Raw genomic sequence first — 18767 nt, forward strand, 5'->3', positions numbered from 1 at the left:
TGGAGGGGGGGCCCATAGATATATGAGCCGTAGAGGGATGGTCCGTGTGGTCAGCTGTACGACGTACACTCAAACTGCCACAGTATACAGGTCGTTCGCCCATGAAGATGCCTAAAGCTGATACTGGCCTAAGTCATGCCCCGCTGTCCTGGTCAGGTCCCCATCCTCACGTTCACCCCATCACTCTGCCTCCACGGAGCCTGCCAGACCAAACTTATTGTTACTTTCTCTTTACAACAGACTATGTTTACATTTTACAGGAAGCTTCCGGTGACACCGGAAGTGAAACGTGACCTACGTGACCTAACGTGACCTTACGTTTTATCTTTCCCTTACAAAATACAACATATAAGTATATTATTCACTGACAGTGAATTATTACCTACTACTGGTCTTCCTTTAACATTTTGTCAACAATTTAATATGATATTGTTACTGTACAACATTGTGAAGTGCGAATACTGCTTACAAACATGTGCTCGAGCGCCCAGCTCGAGTCTCGCCTCACTTACAAGAAATAGCCAATTATTACCCAAAAAACGGACTGACACTCAAAAATACCTGAACCTGCAGTGACAGAATGACAAAATACAAACTGTACTCACATTTCCATGGTCAAATACTAGTGAAACAATGAAATATCTCCATACTCTTGTTGCTGCTTTCAGCAACGTGCCGCCCAGGTGGATCGTGTTTTTCTCCTCTGCCCGGAGATCGGCCTATCTTAATTCTGATTGGCTAAAACCTCCCACCCGGTTTTATACAAGTGAACCCCGTGGCAACAGGTATATACATTCTAAACCACGGTCTGGATTTTAGGCGGGTAAATTCAAATCACGTAAAGTAACACTATTTATATTTACGGTAAAATCGTAGTTCAATCTATATCTGATTAAAAGGGTAACTACCCACATGTCATATCTTGACACTTCCCCCTTTCTAGAGTATGTGTGTACCTTATGATCAATGCTGTGAATAAGTAGCATCCACTACTTCTATATATACAAACAAAGCATCTTAACCCCCATCTTGACATACCATATAAAAAATGTCCATCTAAAATGGTAAGTCACTGTCTACTTCCACCTATACTGTATAATGGCAACATACTGTATAATGGCAACTACACTGTATAATGGCAACTACACTATTCGTTCATAGCCCGACTCAGAAAGTCTGCACCGACATTGTCTCTGCCTGGGATTGCCTTAATCCTCATCCTAAATGGTTGCAGGAGCATGGCCCACCTCATGATCCTTGCATTCGCTACCTTGCTTTTGCTGAGGCAAGTCAATGGTTGGTGGTCTGTCTCTACACAAAATTCCTTGCCAAGCAAGTATCGCTGGAATTTCATAACACCCCATACCAAGGCCAGACACTCCTTCTCCATGACCGCATATCTGCGTTCCCTAGGTAACAGTTTTCTGCTGGCATAAGCAATCGGGTGAAATTTTCCATCACATTCTTGGAGTAGTATTGCCCCTAGACCCAGATCTGATGCATCTGTTCTAAGTGTAAACTCCTTGTCAAGATCAGGCAGACGTAATACTGGTTCCGACATAAGCAGTTCTTTGAGAGTGTTGAACGCTTCCTCTTGTGCAACCTCCCATATCACTTTGTTGGGCATTCCCTTTTTGGTAAGATCTGTAAGGGGGACGGCAATAGCTGCAAAATTTGGAATAAATTTGCGGTAGTAGCTGGCTAGTCCGATAAATGATCTCACTTGCCGTTTTGTCGAGGGTACAGGTGCTCGCTGAATGGAATCAAGTTTTTCTGCCACAGGTCGTAGTGTACCTTGTCCCACCATGTGTCCTAAGCATTCCAGCTCCTCGTAACCAAAGAAACATTTCGTTGGCCTTGCTGTGAGTTTTGAGTCCCGCAAGCGTTGGAGTAGGCTGTGTAGGCTTTCGAGGTGTTCCTCCCATGTGACTGTGAACACCAGTATATCATCCAGGAAATTATCCAAGTCATTCATTCCTTCCAACACCTTCCTCATTAGCCGACTAAAAGTTGCAGGTGCGTTGACTAACCCAAAACTCATCACCTTAAACTGATAAAGACCCATGGGTGTTGTAAATGCACTACGTCGTTTTGCCTGATCCGTCATAGGCACCTGCCAATATCCCTTGCTTAAGTCTATCTTGCTTAGGTACTTGCATCTGGCCAACTTTACAAACAAGTCCTCTGTCGATGGCATTGGTTCCGCGTCAAAGATGGTTATCTTGTTCAATTGACGGTAGTCCACACAGAACCGACACGTTCCATCCTTTTTCCGTACCAGAACGACAGGTGAGCTGTAGTCAGAATCTGATTTCTCTATAATGTCCATTTCCAACATTTTATGAAGCTCCCTTTTAATTGTCTCGGTCACCTGATATGGCACCGGGTAGGGTTTCACCCTTACAGGCTGATCTGTAGTTGTCCGAATGTCATGTTTCGTTAATGGTGTACAGCCAGGAAGATCCGTCATAACATCACTAAATTCCTGTAGTAATGACCTCATTTGTTGTTGAGCTGTATCCTCAAGCGTCTCTGACACATGACAATCCTCTACCGACTCTGATGACTCTATTCCTGGCATTGGAATAGGGTAAACCTCCTCAGACGTTTCCTCAACAACAGACAATGACACCGAAGCTAAAATTCCTTTTTCCTGCTGTCTGCTATATGTAGTCTGAGCTGTCTCTCTCTCCACATACTTCTGAAGCATGTTTGCATGAAAAGTTTTGATTTTATTACCCATGTCAATTTTGTAGTCCAAATTGGTTGCCTTGACAACTTGAAAAGGTCCCTTCCATTGCAGTTCGAGTTTGTTACTTTTTGTAGGTAGTAGAACTAGTACCTTGTCGCCTTCTCCGAGGTCTTTCCTCCTGGCATTTCTGTCGTACTGTTTCTTCTGTACTCTCCTTGCTCGCGTAAGATTTTCTCGCGCTAGCTGGCACGTTTCTTCTAGCTTTTCTTTCAGGTCAAGCACGTATTGATAAGTGGTTTTGGTTTCCGAGTTATCAACATCCTTGGTCCAGAGTTCTCTTAAGATTTCCATAGGTCCTCGTATTGTCCGGCCAAAAAGGAGTTCAAATGGCGCAAACCCTAATGACTCCTGCGGTACCTCGCGATACGCAAAAGAAGTGGACTTACATAACGGTCCCAATCTTTTGGACGTTCCGTGCACATCCTCTTCAACATTGACTTCAGTGTGCCATTATATCTCTCGACTAAGCCGTTGCATGCTGGGTGATAAGGCGTAGTAACTAGCTGCTTCATGGAAAGCAACCTACTAACTTCAGCCATCATTTCCGAGGTAAATTGTCCGCCTCGATCACTGAGGATTTCTCTGGGGACCCCAACACGGCTAAATATGTCAAGCAATGCATCCGCCACGCTTTCTGTGTCAATTTTCTTTAAAGGTACAGCCTCTGGATATCTGGTTGCAAAGTCTACAAGAGTTAATATGTACCTGTGTCCTCTATCTGAAGCAGGAATCAGAGGTCCAATTAAATCTACTGCTACCCTTTCAAAAGCTTGCCCTATGATTGGCATTTCTCCAAGCGGTGCTTTGTTAACACGTCCTTTCTGTATGGTTCGTTGGCATATGTCACACGATTTACAGTATCTAGATACATCTATTTTACATCCAGGCCAAAAGAATCCCGACATGACTCTCTCAGTAGTCCTTTTGATTCCCATGTGCCCCGCCATGATGCCGTCGTGTGCTAGTTGTAGGACAGCTTCTCTGAATGGACTAGGCACCACCACCTGATGGGTTATTTCCCCTAGTTTCTCTATCTTCCGATACAGCAGACCTTTCCGGTATGTAAAACAAGAAACATTCCCATTAGGAGTTTCCTTTATCTTTCCCTGTCGGGCAAGATCATGAAGGTTTTTTAATGACTGGTCATCCATCTGTGCTTGGATCATGTCCGTTCTCGAAGCGACTTCCTTTAGAAGAGGTGGAACCTTCAGAGGTTTTGTACCCTGCTGTTGTTCCCGAATCTGAGCTCGTGTCTGTACTGCTGCAACCACATCTGGTATGTCTGGCTCCTTTGCCCCTTGTACGTTTCCTATCAACACATCATACACAGGATTCTCCATCAACCATACTTCGGCCTTTCCTGTGAAAATGGAGAGCATATATACACCTCAGCTACAGGAAGGGTTAATTCAGTACCATCAGCCAACTTACAGGTCTTATTGTAACCCAAGTATTGAGACTTTCCTACCAAGTTACTGCGCACGACTATGCCACTACATCCCGTATCTCTCAGTACACTGACTTTACAGTCTCCCAACAACCCACTCTTCACTGGTAAACTTGGTTCTGGACTCTGTATTGCCATAGACTTCCCCTTTGTTCCTCTATTGGGACACTTAGCCGCGATGTGACCAATACCTTGACAGTTGAAACACTTCCTAGTATCCGTGTACGTAGGGTTTGTGTTCCTATTTCCTGTAGAGGGATTTCCACTGGATCGGTTAGGGCCCCCATTAGCATTGCTGGTATGTTGAGTCACGGGTTTACTGAAGGGAGAATTCCTTACCATAAAGTTTTTGGCTGGTTGTCTTCTAGCTTCCATGAACTGGTCTGCCAGTAGTGAAAGCTGTTCTATTGAATCTGGTTTCCTTTCCTTAAGGAATATAACTAGTTCCTTTTGACACAACATAAGCAGCTGTTCGCGAATAACAAGATCTTTCAACGCGTCATATGTCTTGCTACACTTGGCCATATCTAACCAACGAGTAAAATAATTTTCCAGACGCACAGCAAACTGTGAAAAAGTCTCTCTATCATCTACTCTACTCTCACGAAATTTCTTACGAAATCCATCCTCTGTATAGTCAAACCGCTTCAATAATGCTTCCTTAAGCAAACGATAGTGCAGAGCTGTCTCTGGCGACAACCTTGAGAAAACTTCCAAGGCCTTTCCCTTTAGTAATGTACTAAGAGCCACCGCCCAGTTCTCCTCATCCCAGCCCTGTGCTAACACAAAAGTTTCAAATCTCCTTAGGTAGGAGTCCAAATCATCCTTTGTTTCATCAAAGGGAGGTAATTTGGGATTGTACCTTCCCAATCTAGCTTTCCCTTCCTCTCTCCCTCTCGCCATAGTTTGGAGTCTTACCGCCTCGGTCTTCTCCTGTACCGTTAACTCCATTAGTTTTAGCTCCCTCTCCTCCTTAAGTCGGAGCTCCTCTCTAACAGCCGCTCTCTCCTCACGTTCGCGGTCCTGCTGTTCCTTGACAAAGTCCTGTAATGCCTCGTCCTCCAGACCCAACTTGGTCCCCAAGTCGATCCAACCTTGCATCATTTCCATGCCGTGCTATGAACTTTGCTACAATAAGTATAAAACTAATCATATAAATATGAGAGACCTGACCAGGACACTGACTACTGACCAATTCCCTAACTACCAAAAATTGTTTTTTTGTTTTTGTTTTTTTTATATATATATATGTGTATAAAAAAATATATAAAAATAATTACTGAACTCTGATGACCTTATTCACAATACTTTCTAGTATTCACTCAAGACTACGGATTAATCCATTTTACAACCAAGAAAAAAAATTCTTCACTCCACTTAAGTTTCAAAGTTCACAATAGGCTTAAAAAATAGGAAAAAATAATTCCTTCACTACAAGCACCAACACTGATAGGCATCCCACCGCTGCCACCATAAATGTAGAGTTAGCCGAAGGTCTGGTGCCAAGTGAAAGGAATACACAAACCCAGAGATAAATTTTCAAGTAACAATTTATATACAAATATTCAACATAAGTAAAGTACTATAATATCAGGAATTCCATCCCTAATGATTTACTTCCACACGCCAGATAGGAAAAATAACAATACTGGCTGCTGTGGCCACTAAGTATTTCAATGATACAATATGACTAGAGCAAACGTACACAACGTCTTTTACCACATATTACAAAATTACCAGTATGATAAACTATTGACTAGCCTGCGTATAACCTTACCATGAATACTTTTCATGAATTAATATTAGAATTCTATTCAATTTACCCTAGAATGTCACATAATTCAACTCAATTCCGTGTCCGTAGAATAAATGGTTGTAATTAGTTCCAGTACACAGTTCAATTACACAGTTCAGTTCAGAACATCACATATTGGAAGCCACTGTATTGGTTACCGCATTCCAGCAAGATGAGAGAGTCTCGGTGCGTGAACCCCAGGTGTATCGCCGCCTACGTTGGAGTGCCGCATAGATATATGAGCCGTAGAGGGATGGTCCGTGTGGTCAGCTGTACGACGTACACTCAAACTGCCACAGTATACAGGTCGTTCGCCCATGAAGATGCCTAAAGCTGATACTGGCCTAAGTCATGCCCCGCTGTCCTGGTCAGGTCCCCATCCTCACGTTCACCCCATCACTCTGCCTCCACGGAGCCTGCCAGACCAAACTTATTGTTACTTTCTCTTTACAACAGACTATGTTTACATTTTACAGGAAGCTTCCGGTGACACCGGAAGTGAAACGTGACCTACGTGACCTAACGTGACCTTACGTTTTATCTTTCCCTTACAAAATACAACATATAAGTATATTATTCACTGACAGTGAATTATTACCTACTACTGGTCTTCCTTTAACATTTTGTCAACAATTTAATATGATATTGTTACTGTACAACATTGTGAAGTGCGAATACTGCTTACAAACATGTGCTCGAGCGCCCAGCTCGAGTCTCGCCTCACTTACAAGAAATAGCCAATTATTACCCAAAAAACGGACTGACACTCAAAAATACCTGAACCTGCAGTGACAGAATGACAAAATACAAACTGTACTCACATTTCCATGGTCAAATACTAGTGAAACAATGAAATATCTCCATACTCTTGTTGCTGCTTTCAGCAACGTGCCGCCCAGGTGGATCGTGTTTTTCTCCTCTGCCCGGAGATCGGCCTATCTTAATTCTGATTGGCTAAAACCTCCCACCCGGTTTTATACAAGTGAACCCCGTGGCAACAGGTATATACATTCTAAACCACGGTCTGGATTTTAGGCGGGTAAATTCAAATCACGTAAAGTAACACTATTTATATTTACGGTAAAATCGTAGTTCAATCTATATCTGATTAAAAGGGTAACTACCCACATGTCATATCTTGACACTTCCCCCTTTCTAGAGTATGTGTGTACCTTATGATCAATGCTGTGAATAAGTAGCATCCACTACTTCTATATATACAAACAAAGCATCTTAACCCCCATCTTGACATACCATATAAAAAATGTCCATCTAAAATGGTAAGTCACTGTCTACTTCCACCTATACTGTATAATGGCAACATACTGTATAATGGCAACTACACTGTATAATGGCAACTACACTATTCGTTCATAGCCCGACTCAGAAAGTCTGCACCGACATTGTCTCTGCCTGGGATTGCCTTAATCCTCATCCTAAATGGTTGCAGGAGCATGGCCCACCTCATGATCCTTGCATTCGCTACCTTGCTTTTGCTGAGGCAAGTCAATGGTTGGTGGTCTGTCTCTACACAAAATTCCTTGCCAAGCAAGTATCGCTGGAATTTCATAACACCCCATACCAAGGCCAGACACTCCTTCTCCATGACCGCATATCTGCGTTCCCTAGGTAACAGTTTTCTGCTGGCATAAGCAATCGGGTGAAATTTTCCATCACATTCTTGGAGTAGTATTGCCCCTAGACCCAGATCTGATGCATCTGTTCTAAGTGTAAACTCCTTGTCAAGATCAGGCAGACGTAATACTGGTTCCGACATAAGCAGTTCTTTGAGAGTGTTGAACGCTTCCTCTTGTGCAACCTCCCATATCACTTTGTTGGGCATTCCCTTTTTGGTAAGATCTGTAAGGGGGACGGCAATAGCTGCAAAATTTGGAATAAATTTGCGGTAGTAGCTGGCTAGTCCGATAAATGATCTCACTTGCCGTTTTGTCGAGGGTACAGGTGCTCGCTGAATGGAATCAAGTTTTTCTGCCACAGGTCGTAGTGTACCTTGTCCCACCATGTGTCCTAAGCATTCCAGCTCCTCGTAACCAAAGAAACATTTCGTTGGCCTTGCTGTGAGTTTTGAGTCCCGCAAGCGTTGGAGTAGGCTGTGTAGGCTTTCGAGGTGTTCCTCCCATGTGACTGTGAACACCAGTATATCATCCAGGAAATTATCCAAGTCATTCATTCCTTCCAACACCTTCCTCATTAGCCGACTAAAAGTTGCAGGTGCGTTGACTAACCCAAAACTCATCACCTTAAACTGATAAAGACCCATGGGTGTTGTAAATGCACTACGTCGTTTTGCCTGATCCGTCATAGGCACCTGCCAATATCCCTTGCTTAAGTCTATCTTGCTTAGGTACTTGCATCTGGCCAACTTTACAAACAAGTCCTCTGTCGATGGCATTGGTTCCGCGTCAAAGATGGTTATCTTGTTCAATTGACGGTAGTCCACACAGAACCGACACGTTCCATCCTTTTTCCGTACCAGAACGACAGGTGAGCTGTAGTCAGAATCTGATTTCTCTATAATGTCCATTTCCAACATTTTATGAAGCTCCCTTTTAATTGTCTCGGTCACCTGATATGGCACCGGGTAGGGTTTCACCCTTACAGGCTGATCTGTAGTTGTCCGAATGTCATGTTTCGTTAATGGTGTACAGCCAGGAAGATCCGTCATAACATCACTAAATTCCTGTAGTAATGACCTCATTTGTTGTTGAGCTGTATCCTCAAGCGTCTCTGACACATGACAATCCTCTACCGACTCTGATGACTCTATTCCTGGCATTGGAATAGGGTAAACCTCCTCAGACGTTTCCTCAACAACAGACAATGACACCGAAGCTAAAATTCCTTTTTCCTGCTGTCTGCTATATGTAGTCTGAGCTGTCTCTCTCTCCACATACTTCTGAAGCATGTTTGCATGAAAAGTTTTGATTTTATTACCCATGTCAATTTTGTAGTCCAAATTGGTTGCCTTGACAACTTGAAAAGGTCCCTTCCATTGCAGTTCGAGTTTGTTACTTTTTGTAGGTAGTAGAACTAGTACCTTGTCGCCTTCTCCGAGGTCTTTCCTCCTGGCATTTCTGTCGTACTGTTTCTTCTGTACTCTCCTTGCTCGCGTAAGATTTTCTCGCGCTAGCTGGCACGTTTCTTCTAGCTTTTCTTTCAGGTCAAGCACGTATTGATAAGTGGTTTTGGTTTCCGAGTTATCAACATCCTTGGTCCAGAGTTCTCTTAAGATTTCCATAGGTCCTCGTATTGTCCGGCCAAAAAGGAGTTCAAATGGCGCAAACCCTAATGACTCCTGCGGTACCTCGCGATACGCAAAAAGAAGTGGACTTACATAACGGTCCCAATCTTTTGGACGTTCCGTGCACATCCTCTTCAACATTGACTTCAGTGTGCCATTATATCTCTCGACTAAGCCGTTGCATGCTGGGTGATAAGGCGTAGTAACTAGCTGCTTCATGGAAAGCAACCTACTAACTTCAGCCATCATTTCCGAGGTAAATTGTCCGCCTCGATCACTGAGGATTTCTCTGGGGACCCCAACACGGCTAAATATGTCAAGCAATGCATCCGCCACGCTTTCTGTGTCAATTTTCTTTAAAGGTACAGCCTCTGGATATCTGGTTGCAAAGTCTACAAGAGTTAATATGTACCTGTGTCCTCTATCTGAAGCAGGAATCAGAGGTCCAATTAAATCTACTGCTACCCTTTCAAAAGCTTGCCCTATGATTGGCATTTCTCCAAGCGGTGCTTTGTTAACACGTCCTTTCTGTATGGTTCGTTGGCATATGTCACACGATTTACAGTATCTAGATACATCTATTTTACATCCAGGCCAAAAGAATCCCGACATGACTCTCTCAGTAGTCCTTTTGATTCCCATGTGCCCCGCCATGATGCCGTCGTGTGCTAGTTGTAGGACAGCTTCTCTGAATGGACTAGGCACCACCACCTGATGGGTTATTTCCCCTAGTTTCTCTATCTTCCGATACAGCAGACCTTTCCGGTATGTAAAACAAGAAACATTCCCATTAGGAGTTTCCTTTATCTTTCCCTGTCGGGCAAGATCATGAAGGTTTTTTAATGACTGGTCATCCATCTGTGCTTGGATCATGTCCGTTCTCGAAGCGACTTCCTTTAGAAGAGGTGGAACCTTCAGAGGTTTTGTACCCTGCTGTTGTTCCCGAATCTGAGCTCGTGTCTGTACTGCTGCAACCACATCTGGTATGTCTGGCTCCTTTGCCCCTTGTACGTTTCCTATCAACACATCATACACAGGATTCTCCATCAACCATACTTCGGCCTTTCCTGTGAAAAATGGAGAGCATATATACACCTCAGCTACAGGAAGGGTTAATTCAGTACCATCAGCCAACTTACAGGTCTTATTGTAACCCAAGTATTGAGACTTTCCTACCAAGTTACTGCGCACGACTATGCCACTACATCCCGTATCTCTCAGTACACTGACTTTACAGTCTCCCAACAACCCACTCTTCACTGGTAAACTTGGTTCTGGACTCTGTATTGCCATAGACTTCCCCTTTGTTCCTCTATTGGGACACTTAGCCGCGATGTGACCAATACCTTGACAGTTGAAACACTTCCTAGTATCCGTGTACGTAGGGTTTGTGTTCCTATTTCCTGTAGAGGGATTTCCACTGGATCGGTTAGGGCCCCCATTAGCATTGCTGGTATGTTGAGTCACGGGTTTACTGAAGGGAGAATTCCTTACCATAAAGTTTTTGGCTGGTTGTCTTCTAGCTTCCATGAACTGGTCTGCCAGTAGTGAAAGCTGTTCTATTGAATCTGGTTTCCTTTCCTTAAGGAATATAACTAGTTCCTTTTGACACAACATAAGCAGCTGTTCGCGAATAACAAGATCTTTCAACGCGTCATATGTCTTGCTACACTTGGCCATATCTAACCAACGAGTAAAATAATTTTCCAGACGCACAGCAAACTGTGAAAAAGTCTCTCTATCATCTACTCTACTCTCACGAAATTTCTTACGAAATCCATCCTCTGTATAGTCAAACCGCTTCAATAATGCTTCCTTAAGCAAACGATAGTGCAGAGCTGTCTCTGGCGACAACCTTGAGAAAACTTCCAAGGCCTTTCCCTTTAGTAATGTACTAAGAGCCACCGCCCAGTTCTCCTCATCCCAGCCCTGTGCTAACACAAAAGTTTCAAATCTCCTTAGGTAGGAGTCCAAATCATCCTTTGTTTCATCAAAGGGAGGTAATTTGGGATTGTACCTTCCCAATCTAGCTTTCCCTTCCTCTCTCCCTCTCGCCATAGTTTGGAGTCTTACCGCCTCGGTCTTCTCCTGTACCGTTAACTCCATTAGTTTTAGCTCCCTCTCCTCCTTAAGTCGGAGCTCCTCTCTAACAGCCGCTCTCTCCTCACGTTCGCGGTCCTGCTGTTCCTTGACAAAGTCCTGTAATGCCTCGTCCTCCAGACCCAACTTGGTCCCCAAGTCGATCCAACCTTGCATCATTTCCATGCCGTGCTATGAACTTTGCTACAATAAGTATAAAACTAATCATATAAATATGAGAGACCTGACCAGGACACTGACTACTGACCAATTCCCTAACTACCAAAAATTGTTTTTTTGTTTTTGTTTTTTTTATATATATATATGTGTATAAAAAAATATATAAAAATAATTACTGAACTCTGATGACCTTATTCACAATACTTTCTAGTATTCACTCAAGACTACGGATTAATCCATTTTACAACCAAGAAAAAAAATTCTTCACTCCACTTAAGTTTCAAAGTTCACAATGGGCTTAAAAAATAGGAAAAAATAATTCCTTCACTACAAGCACCAACACTGATAGGCATCCCACCGCTGCCACCATAAATGTAGAGTTAGCCGAAGGTCTGGTGCCAAGTGAAAGGAATACACAAACCCAGAGATAAATTTTCAAGTAACAATTTATATACAAATATTCAACATAAGTAAAGTACTATAATATCAGGAATTCCATCCCTAATGATTTACTTCCACACGCCAGATAGGAAAAATAACAATACTGGCTGCTGTGGCCACTAAGTATTTCAATGATACAATATGACTAGAGCAAACGTACACAACGTCTTTTACCACATATTACAAAATTACCAGTATGATAAACTATTGACTAGCCTGCGTATAACCTTACCATGAATACTTTTCATGAATTAATATTAGAATTCTATTCAATTTACCCTAAATGTCACATAATTCAACTCAATTCCGTGTCCGTAGAATAAATGGTTGAAATTAGTTCCAGTACACAGTTCAATTACACAGTTCAGTTCAGAACATCACATATTGGAAGCCACTGTATTGGTTACCGCATTCCAGCAAGATGAGAGAGTCTCGGTGCGTGAACCCCAGGTGTATCGCCGCCTACGTTGGAGTGCCGCATAGATATATGAGCCGTAGAGGGATGGTCCGTGTGGTCAGCTGTACGACGTACACTCAAACTGCCACAGTATACAGGTCGTTCGCCCATGAAGATGCCTAAAGCTGATACTGGCCTAAGTCATGCCCCGCTGTCCTGGTCAGGTCCCCATCCTCACGTTCACCCCATCACTCTGCCTCCACGGAGCCTGCCAGACCAAACTTATTGTTACTTTCTCTTTACAACAGACTATGTTTACATTTTACAGGAAGCTTCCGGTGACACCGGAAGTGAAACGTGACCTACGTGACCTAACGTGACCTTACGTTTTATCTTTCCCTTACAAAATACAACATATAAGTATATTATTCACTGACAGTGAATTATTACCTACTACTGGTCTTCCTTTAACATTTTGTCAACAATTTAATATGATATTGTTACTGTACAACATTGTGAAGTGCGAATACTGCTTACAAACATGTGCTCGAGCGCCCAGCTCGAGTCTCGCCTCACTTACAAGAAATAGCCAATTATTACCCAAAAAACGGACTGACACTCAAAAATACCTGAACCTGCAGTGACAGAATGACAAAATACAAACTGTACTCACATTTCCATGGTCAAATACTAGTGAAACAATGAAATATCTCCATACTCTTGTTGCTGCTTTCAGCAACGTGCCGCCCAGGTGGATCGTGTTTTTCTCCTCTGCCCGGAGATCGGCCTATCTTAATTCTGATTGGCTAAAACCTCCCACCCGGTTTTATACAAGTGAACCCCGTGGCAACAGGTATATACATTCTAAACCACGGTCTGGATTTTAGGCGGGTAAATTCAAATCACGTAAAGTAACACTATTTATATTTACGGTAAAATCGTAGTTCAATCTATATCTGATTAAAAGGGTAACTACCCACATGTCATATCTTGACACTTCCCCCTTTCTAGAGTATGTGTGTACCTTATGATCAATGCTGTGAATAAGTAGCATCCACTACTTCTATATATACAAACAAAGCATCTTAACCCCCATCTTGACATACCATATAAAAAATGTCCATCTAAAATGGTAAGTCACTGTCTACTTCCACCTATACTGTATAATGGCAACATACTGTATAATGGCAACTACACTGTATAATGGCAACTACACTATTCGTTCATAGCCCGACTCAGAAAGTCTGCACCGACATTGTCTCTGCCTGGGATTGCCTTAATCCTCATCCTAAATGGTTGCAGGAGCATGGCCCACCTCATGATCCTTGCATTCGCTACCTTGCTTTTGCTGAGGCAAGTCAATGGTTGGTGGTCTGTCTCTACACAAAATTCCTTGCCAAGCAAGTATCGCTGGAATTTCATAACACCCCATACCAAGGCCAGACACTCCTTCTCCATGACCGCATATCTGCGTTCCCTAGGTAACAGTTTTCTGCTGGCATAAGCAATCGGGTGAAATTTTCCATCACATTCTTGGAGTAGTATTGCCCCTAGACCCAGATCTGATGCATCTGTTCTAAGTGTAAACTCCTTGTCAAGATCAGGCAGACGTAATACTGGTTCCGACATAAGCAGTTCTTTGAGAGTGTTGAACGCTTCCTCTTGTGCAACCTCCCATATCACTTTGTTGGGCATTCCCTTTTTGGTAAGATCTGTAAGGGGGACGGCAATAGCTGCAAAATTTGGAATAAATTTGCGGTAGTAGCTGGCTAGTCCGATAAATGATCTCACTTGCCGTTTTGTCGAGGGTACAGGTGCTCGCTGAATGGAATCAAGTTTTTCTGCCACAGGTCGTAGTGTACCTTGTCCCACCATGTGTCCTAAGCATTCCAGCTCCTCGTAACCAAAGAAACATTTCGTTGGCCTTGCTGTGAGTTTTGAGTCCCGCAAGCGTTGGAGTAGGCTGTGTAGGCTTTCGAGGTGTTCCTCCCATGTGACTGTGAACACCAGTATATCATCCAGGAAATTATCCAAGTCATTCATTCCTTCCAACACCTTCCTCATTAGCCGACTAAAAGTTGCAGGTGCGTTGACTAACCCAAAACTCATCACCTTAAACTGATAAAGACCCATGGGTGTTGTAAATGCACTACGTCGTTTTGCCTGATCCGTCATAGGCACCTGCCAATATCCCTTGCTTAAGTCTATCTTGCTTAGGTACTTGCATCTGGCCAACTTTACAAACAAGTCCTCTGTCGATGGCATTGGTTCCGCGTCAAAGATGGTTATCTTGTTCAATTGACGGTAGTCCACACAGAACCGACACGTTCCATCCTTTTTCCGTACCAGAACGACAGGTGAGCTGTAGTCAGAATCTGATTTCTCTATAATGTCCATTTCCAACATTTTATGAAGCTCCCTTTTAATTGTCTCGGTCACCTGATATGGCACCGGGTAGGGTTTCACCCTTACAGGCTGATCTGTAGTTGTCCGAATGTCATGTTTCGTTAATGGTGTACAGCCAGGAAGATCCGTCATAACATCACTAAATTCCTGTAGTAATGACCTCATTTGTTGTTGAGCTGTATCCTCAAGCGTCTCTGACACATGACAATCCTCTACCGACTCTGATGACTCTATTCCTGGCATTGGAATAGGGTAAACCTCCTCAGACGTTTCCTCAACAACAGACAATGACACCGAAGCTAAAATTCCTTTTTCCTGCTGTCTGCTATATGTAGTCTGAGCTGTCTCTCTCTCCACATACTTCTGAAGCATGTTTGCATGAAAAGTTTTGATTTTATTACCCATGTCAATTTTGTAGTCCAAATTGGTTGCCTTGACAACTTGAAAAGGTCCCTTCCATTGCAGTTCGAGTTTGTTACTTTTTGTAGGTAGTAGAACTAGTACCTTGTCGCCTTCTCCGAGGTCTTTCCTCCTGGCATTTCTGTCGTACTGTTTCTTCTGTACTCTCCTTGCTCGCGTAAGATTTTCTCGCGCTAGCTGGCACGTTTCTTCTAGCTTTTCTTTCAGGTCAAGCACGTATTGATAAGTGGTTTTGGTTTCCGAGTTATCAACATCCTTGGTCCAGAGTTCTCTTAAGATTTCCATAGGTCCTCGTATTGTCCGGCCAAAAAGGAGTTCAAATGGCGCAAACCCTAATGACTCCTGCGGTACCTCGCGATACGCAAAAAGAAGTGGACTTACATAACGGTCCCAATCTTTTGGACGTTCCGTGCACATCCTCTTCAACATTGACTTCAGTGTGCCATTATATCTCTCGACTAAGCCGTTGCATGCTGGGTGATAAGGCGTAGTAACTAGCTGCTTCATGGAAAGCAACCTACTAACTTCAGCCATCATTTCCGAGGTAAATTGTCCGCCTCGATCACTGAGGATTTCTCTGGGGACCCCAACACGGCTAAATATGTCAAGCAATGCATCCGCCACGCTTTCTGTGTCAATTTTCTTTAAAGGTACAGCCTCTGGATATCTGGTTGCAAAGTCTACAAGAGTTAATATGTACCTGTGTCCTCTATCTGAAGCAGGAATCAGAGGTCCAATTAAATCTACTGCTACCCTTTCAAAAGCTTGCCCTATGATTGGCATTTCTCCAAGCGGTGCTTTGTTAACACGTCCTTTCTGTATGGTTCGTTGGCATATGTCACACGATTTACAGTATCTAGATACATCTATTTTACATCCAGGCCAAAAGAATCCCGACATGACTCTCTCAGTAGTCCTTTTGATTCCCATGTGCCCCGCCATGATGCCGTCGTGTGCTAGTTGTAGGACAGCTTCTCTGAATGGACTAGGCACCACCACCTGATGGGTTATTTCCCCTAGTTTCTCTATCTTCCGATACAGCAGACCTTTCCGGTATGTAAAACAAGAAACATTCCCATTAGGAGTTTCCTTTATCTTTCCCTGTCGGGCAAGATCATGAAGGTTTTTTAATGACTGGTCATCCATCTGTGCTTGGATCATGTCCGTTCTCGAAGCGACTTCCTTTAGAAGAGGTGGAACCTTCAGAGGTTTTGTACCCTGCTGTTGTTCCCGAATCTGAGCTCGTGTCTGTACTGCTGCAACCACATCTGGTATGTCTGGCTCCTTTGCCCCTTGTACGTTTCCTATCAACACATCATACACAGGATTCTCCATCAACCATACTTCGGCCTTTCCTGTGAAAAATGGAGAGCATATATACACCTCAGCTACAGGAAGGGTTAATTCAGTACCATCAGCCAACTTACAGGTCTTATTGTAACCCAAGTATTGAGACTTTCCTACCAAGTTACTGCGCAACGACTATGCCACTACATCCCGTATCTCTCAGTACACTGACTTTACAGTCTCCCAACAACCCACTCTTCACTGGTAAACTTGGTTCTGGACTCTGTATTGCCATAGACTTCCCCTTTTGTTCCTCTATTGGGACACTTAGCCGCGATTTGTGACCAATACCTTGACAGTTGAAACACTTCCTAGTATCCGTGTACGTAGGGTTTGTGTTCCTATTTCCTGTAGAGGGATTTCCACTGGATCGGTTAGGGCCCCCCATTAGCATTGCTGGGTATGTTGAGTCACGGGTTTACTGAAGGGAGAATTCCTTACCATAAAGTTTTTGGCTGGCTGTCTTCTAGCTTCCATGAACTGGTCTGCCAGTAGTGAAAGCTGTTCTATTGAATCTGGTTTCCTTTCCTTAAGGAATATAGCTAGTTCCTTTTGACACAACATAAGCAGCTGTTCGCGAATAACAAGATCTTTCAACGCGTCATATGTCTTGCTACACTTGGCCATATCTAACCAACGAGTAAAATAATTTTCCAGACGCACAGCAAACTGTGAAAAAGTCTCTCTATCATCTACTCTACTCTCACGAAATTTCTTACGAAATCCATCCTCTGTATAGTCAAACCGCTTCAATAATGCTTCCTTAAGCAAACGATAGTGCAGAGCTGTCTCTGGCGACACCTTGAGAAAACTTCCAAGGCCTTTCCCTTTAGTAATGTACTAAGAGCCCACCGCCCAGTTCTCCTCATCCCAGCCCTGTGCTAACACAAAAGTTTCAATCTCCTTAGGTAGGAGTCCAAATCATCCTTTGTTTCATCAAAGGGAGGTAATTTGGGATTGTACCTTCCCAATCTAGCTTTCCTTCCTCTCTCCCTCTCGCCATAGTTTGGAGTCTTACCGCCTCGGTCTTCTCCTGTACCGTAACTCCATTAGTTTTAGCTCCCTCTCCTCCTTAAGTCGGAGCTCCTCTCTAACAGCCGCTCTCTCCTCACGTTCGCGGTCCTGCTGTTCCTGACAAGTCCTGTAATGCCTCGTCCTCCAGACCCAACTTGGTCCCAAGTCGATCCAACCTTGCATCATTTCCATGCCGTGCTATGAACTTTGCTACAATAAGTATAAAACTAATCATATAAATATGAGAGACCTGACCAGGACACTGACTACTGACCAATTCCCTAACTACCAAAAATTGTTTTTTTGTTGTTTTGTTTTTTTTCTATATATATATGTGTATAAAAAATATATAAAATAATTACTGAACTCTGATGACCTTATTCACAATACTTCTAGTATTCACTCAAGACTACGGATTAATCCCATTTTACAACCAAGAAAAAAAATTCTTCACTCCACTTAAGTTTCAAAGTTCACAATGGGCTTAAAAATAGGAAAAATAATTCTTCACTACAAGCACCAACACTGATAGGCATCCCACCGCTGCCACCATAAATGTAGAGTTAGCCGAAGGTCTGGTGCCAAGTGAAAGGAATACACAAACCCAGAGATAAATTTTCAAGTAACCAATTATATACAAATATTCAACATAAGTAAAGTACTATAATATCAGGAATTCCATCCCTAATGATTTACTTCCACACGCCAGATAGGAAAAATAACAATACTGGCTGCTGTGGCCACTAAGTATTTCAATGATACAATATGACTAGAGCAAACGTACACAACGTCTTTTACCACATATTACAAAATTACCAGTATGATAAACTATGACTAGCCTGCGTATAACCTTACCATGAATACTTTTCATGAATTAATATTAGAATTCTATTCAATTTACCCTAAATGTCACATAATTCAACTCAATTCCGTGTCCGTAGAATAAATGGTTGAAATTAGTTCCAGTACACAGTTCAATTACACAGTTCAGTTCAGAACATCACATATTGGAAGCCACTGTATTGGTTACCGCCATTCCAGCAAGATGAGAGAGTCTCGGTGCGTGAACCCCAGGTGTATCGCCCGCCTACGTTGGAGTGCCGCATAGATATATGAGCCGTAGAGGGATGGTCCGTGTGGTCAGCTGTACGACGTACACTCAAACTGCACAGTATACAGGTCGTTCGCCCATGAAGATGCCTAAGCTGTACTGCCTATCATGAGCTT

General features: G+C 43.0%; 3 protein-coding genes across 3 annotated transcripts; all 3 read right to left on the reverse strand.

Annotated features, from left to right (window-relative positions):
- Positions 1-4091: 4091 nt before the first annotated feature.
- LOC117319317 lies at positions 4092-5309 on the reverse strand. Its single transcript, XM_033874149.1, has one exon. The coding sequence runs from the start codon at positions 5307-5309 to the stop codon at positions 4092-4094; it is 1218 nt and encodes a 405-aa protein (XP_033730040.1).
- A 422-nt stretch (positions 5310-5731) lies between these two features.
- LOC117319318 lies at positions 5732-11547 on the reverse strand. Its single transcript, XM_033874150.1, has 2 exons — positions 6816-11547; positions 5732-6410 (listed from the first exon to the last, which is right to left on the reverse strand). Exon 1 carries the CDS (start codon positions 11519-11521, stop codon positions 7358-7360), a length of 4164 nt encoding a protein of 1387 aa, XP_033730041.1. The 5' UTR covers positions 11522-11547; the 3' UTR covers positions 5732-6410; positions 6816-7357.
- Positions 11548-12278: 731 nt separating this feature from the next.
- Positions 12279-16647, reverse strand: LOC117319319. Its single transcript, XM_033874151.1, has 2 exons — positions 13027-16647; positions 12279-12621 (listed from the first exon to the last, which is right to left on the reverse strand). The coding sequence occupies exon 1, from the start codon at positions 16512-16514 to the stop codon at positions 13569-13571; it is 2946 nt and encodes a 981-aa protein (XP_033730042.1). The 5' UTR covers positions 16515-16647; the 3' UTR covers positions 12279-12621; positions 13027-13568.
- Between the last annotated feature and the right edge of the window lie 2120 nt (positions 16648-18767).

This window comes from Pecten maximus, unplaced genomic scaffold, assembly GCF_902652985.1.
Source record: "Pecten maximus unplaced genomic scaffold, xPecMax1.1, whole genome shotgun sequence".
NCBI lineage: Eukaryota > Metazoa > Mollusca > Bivalvia > Pectinida > Pectinidae > Pecten > Pecten maximus.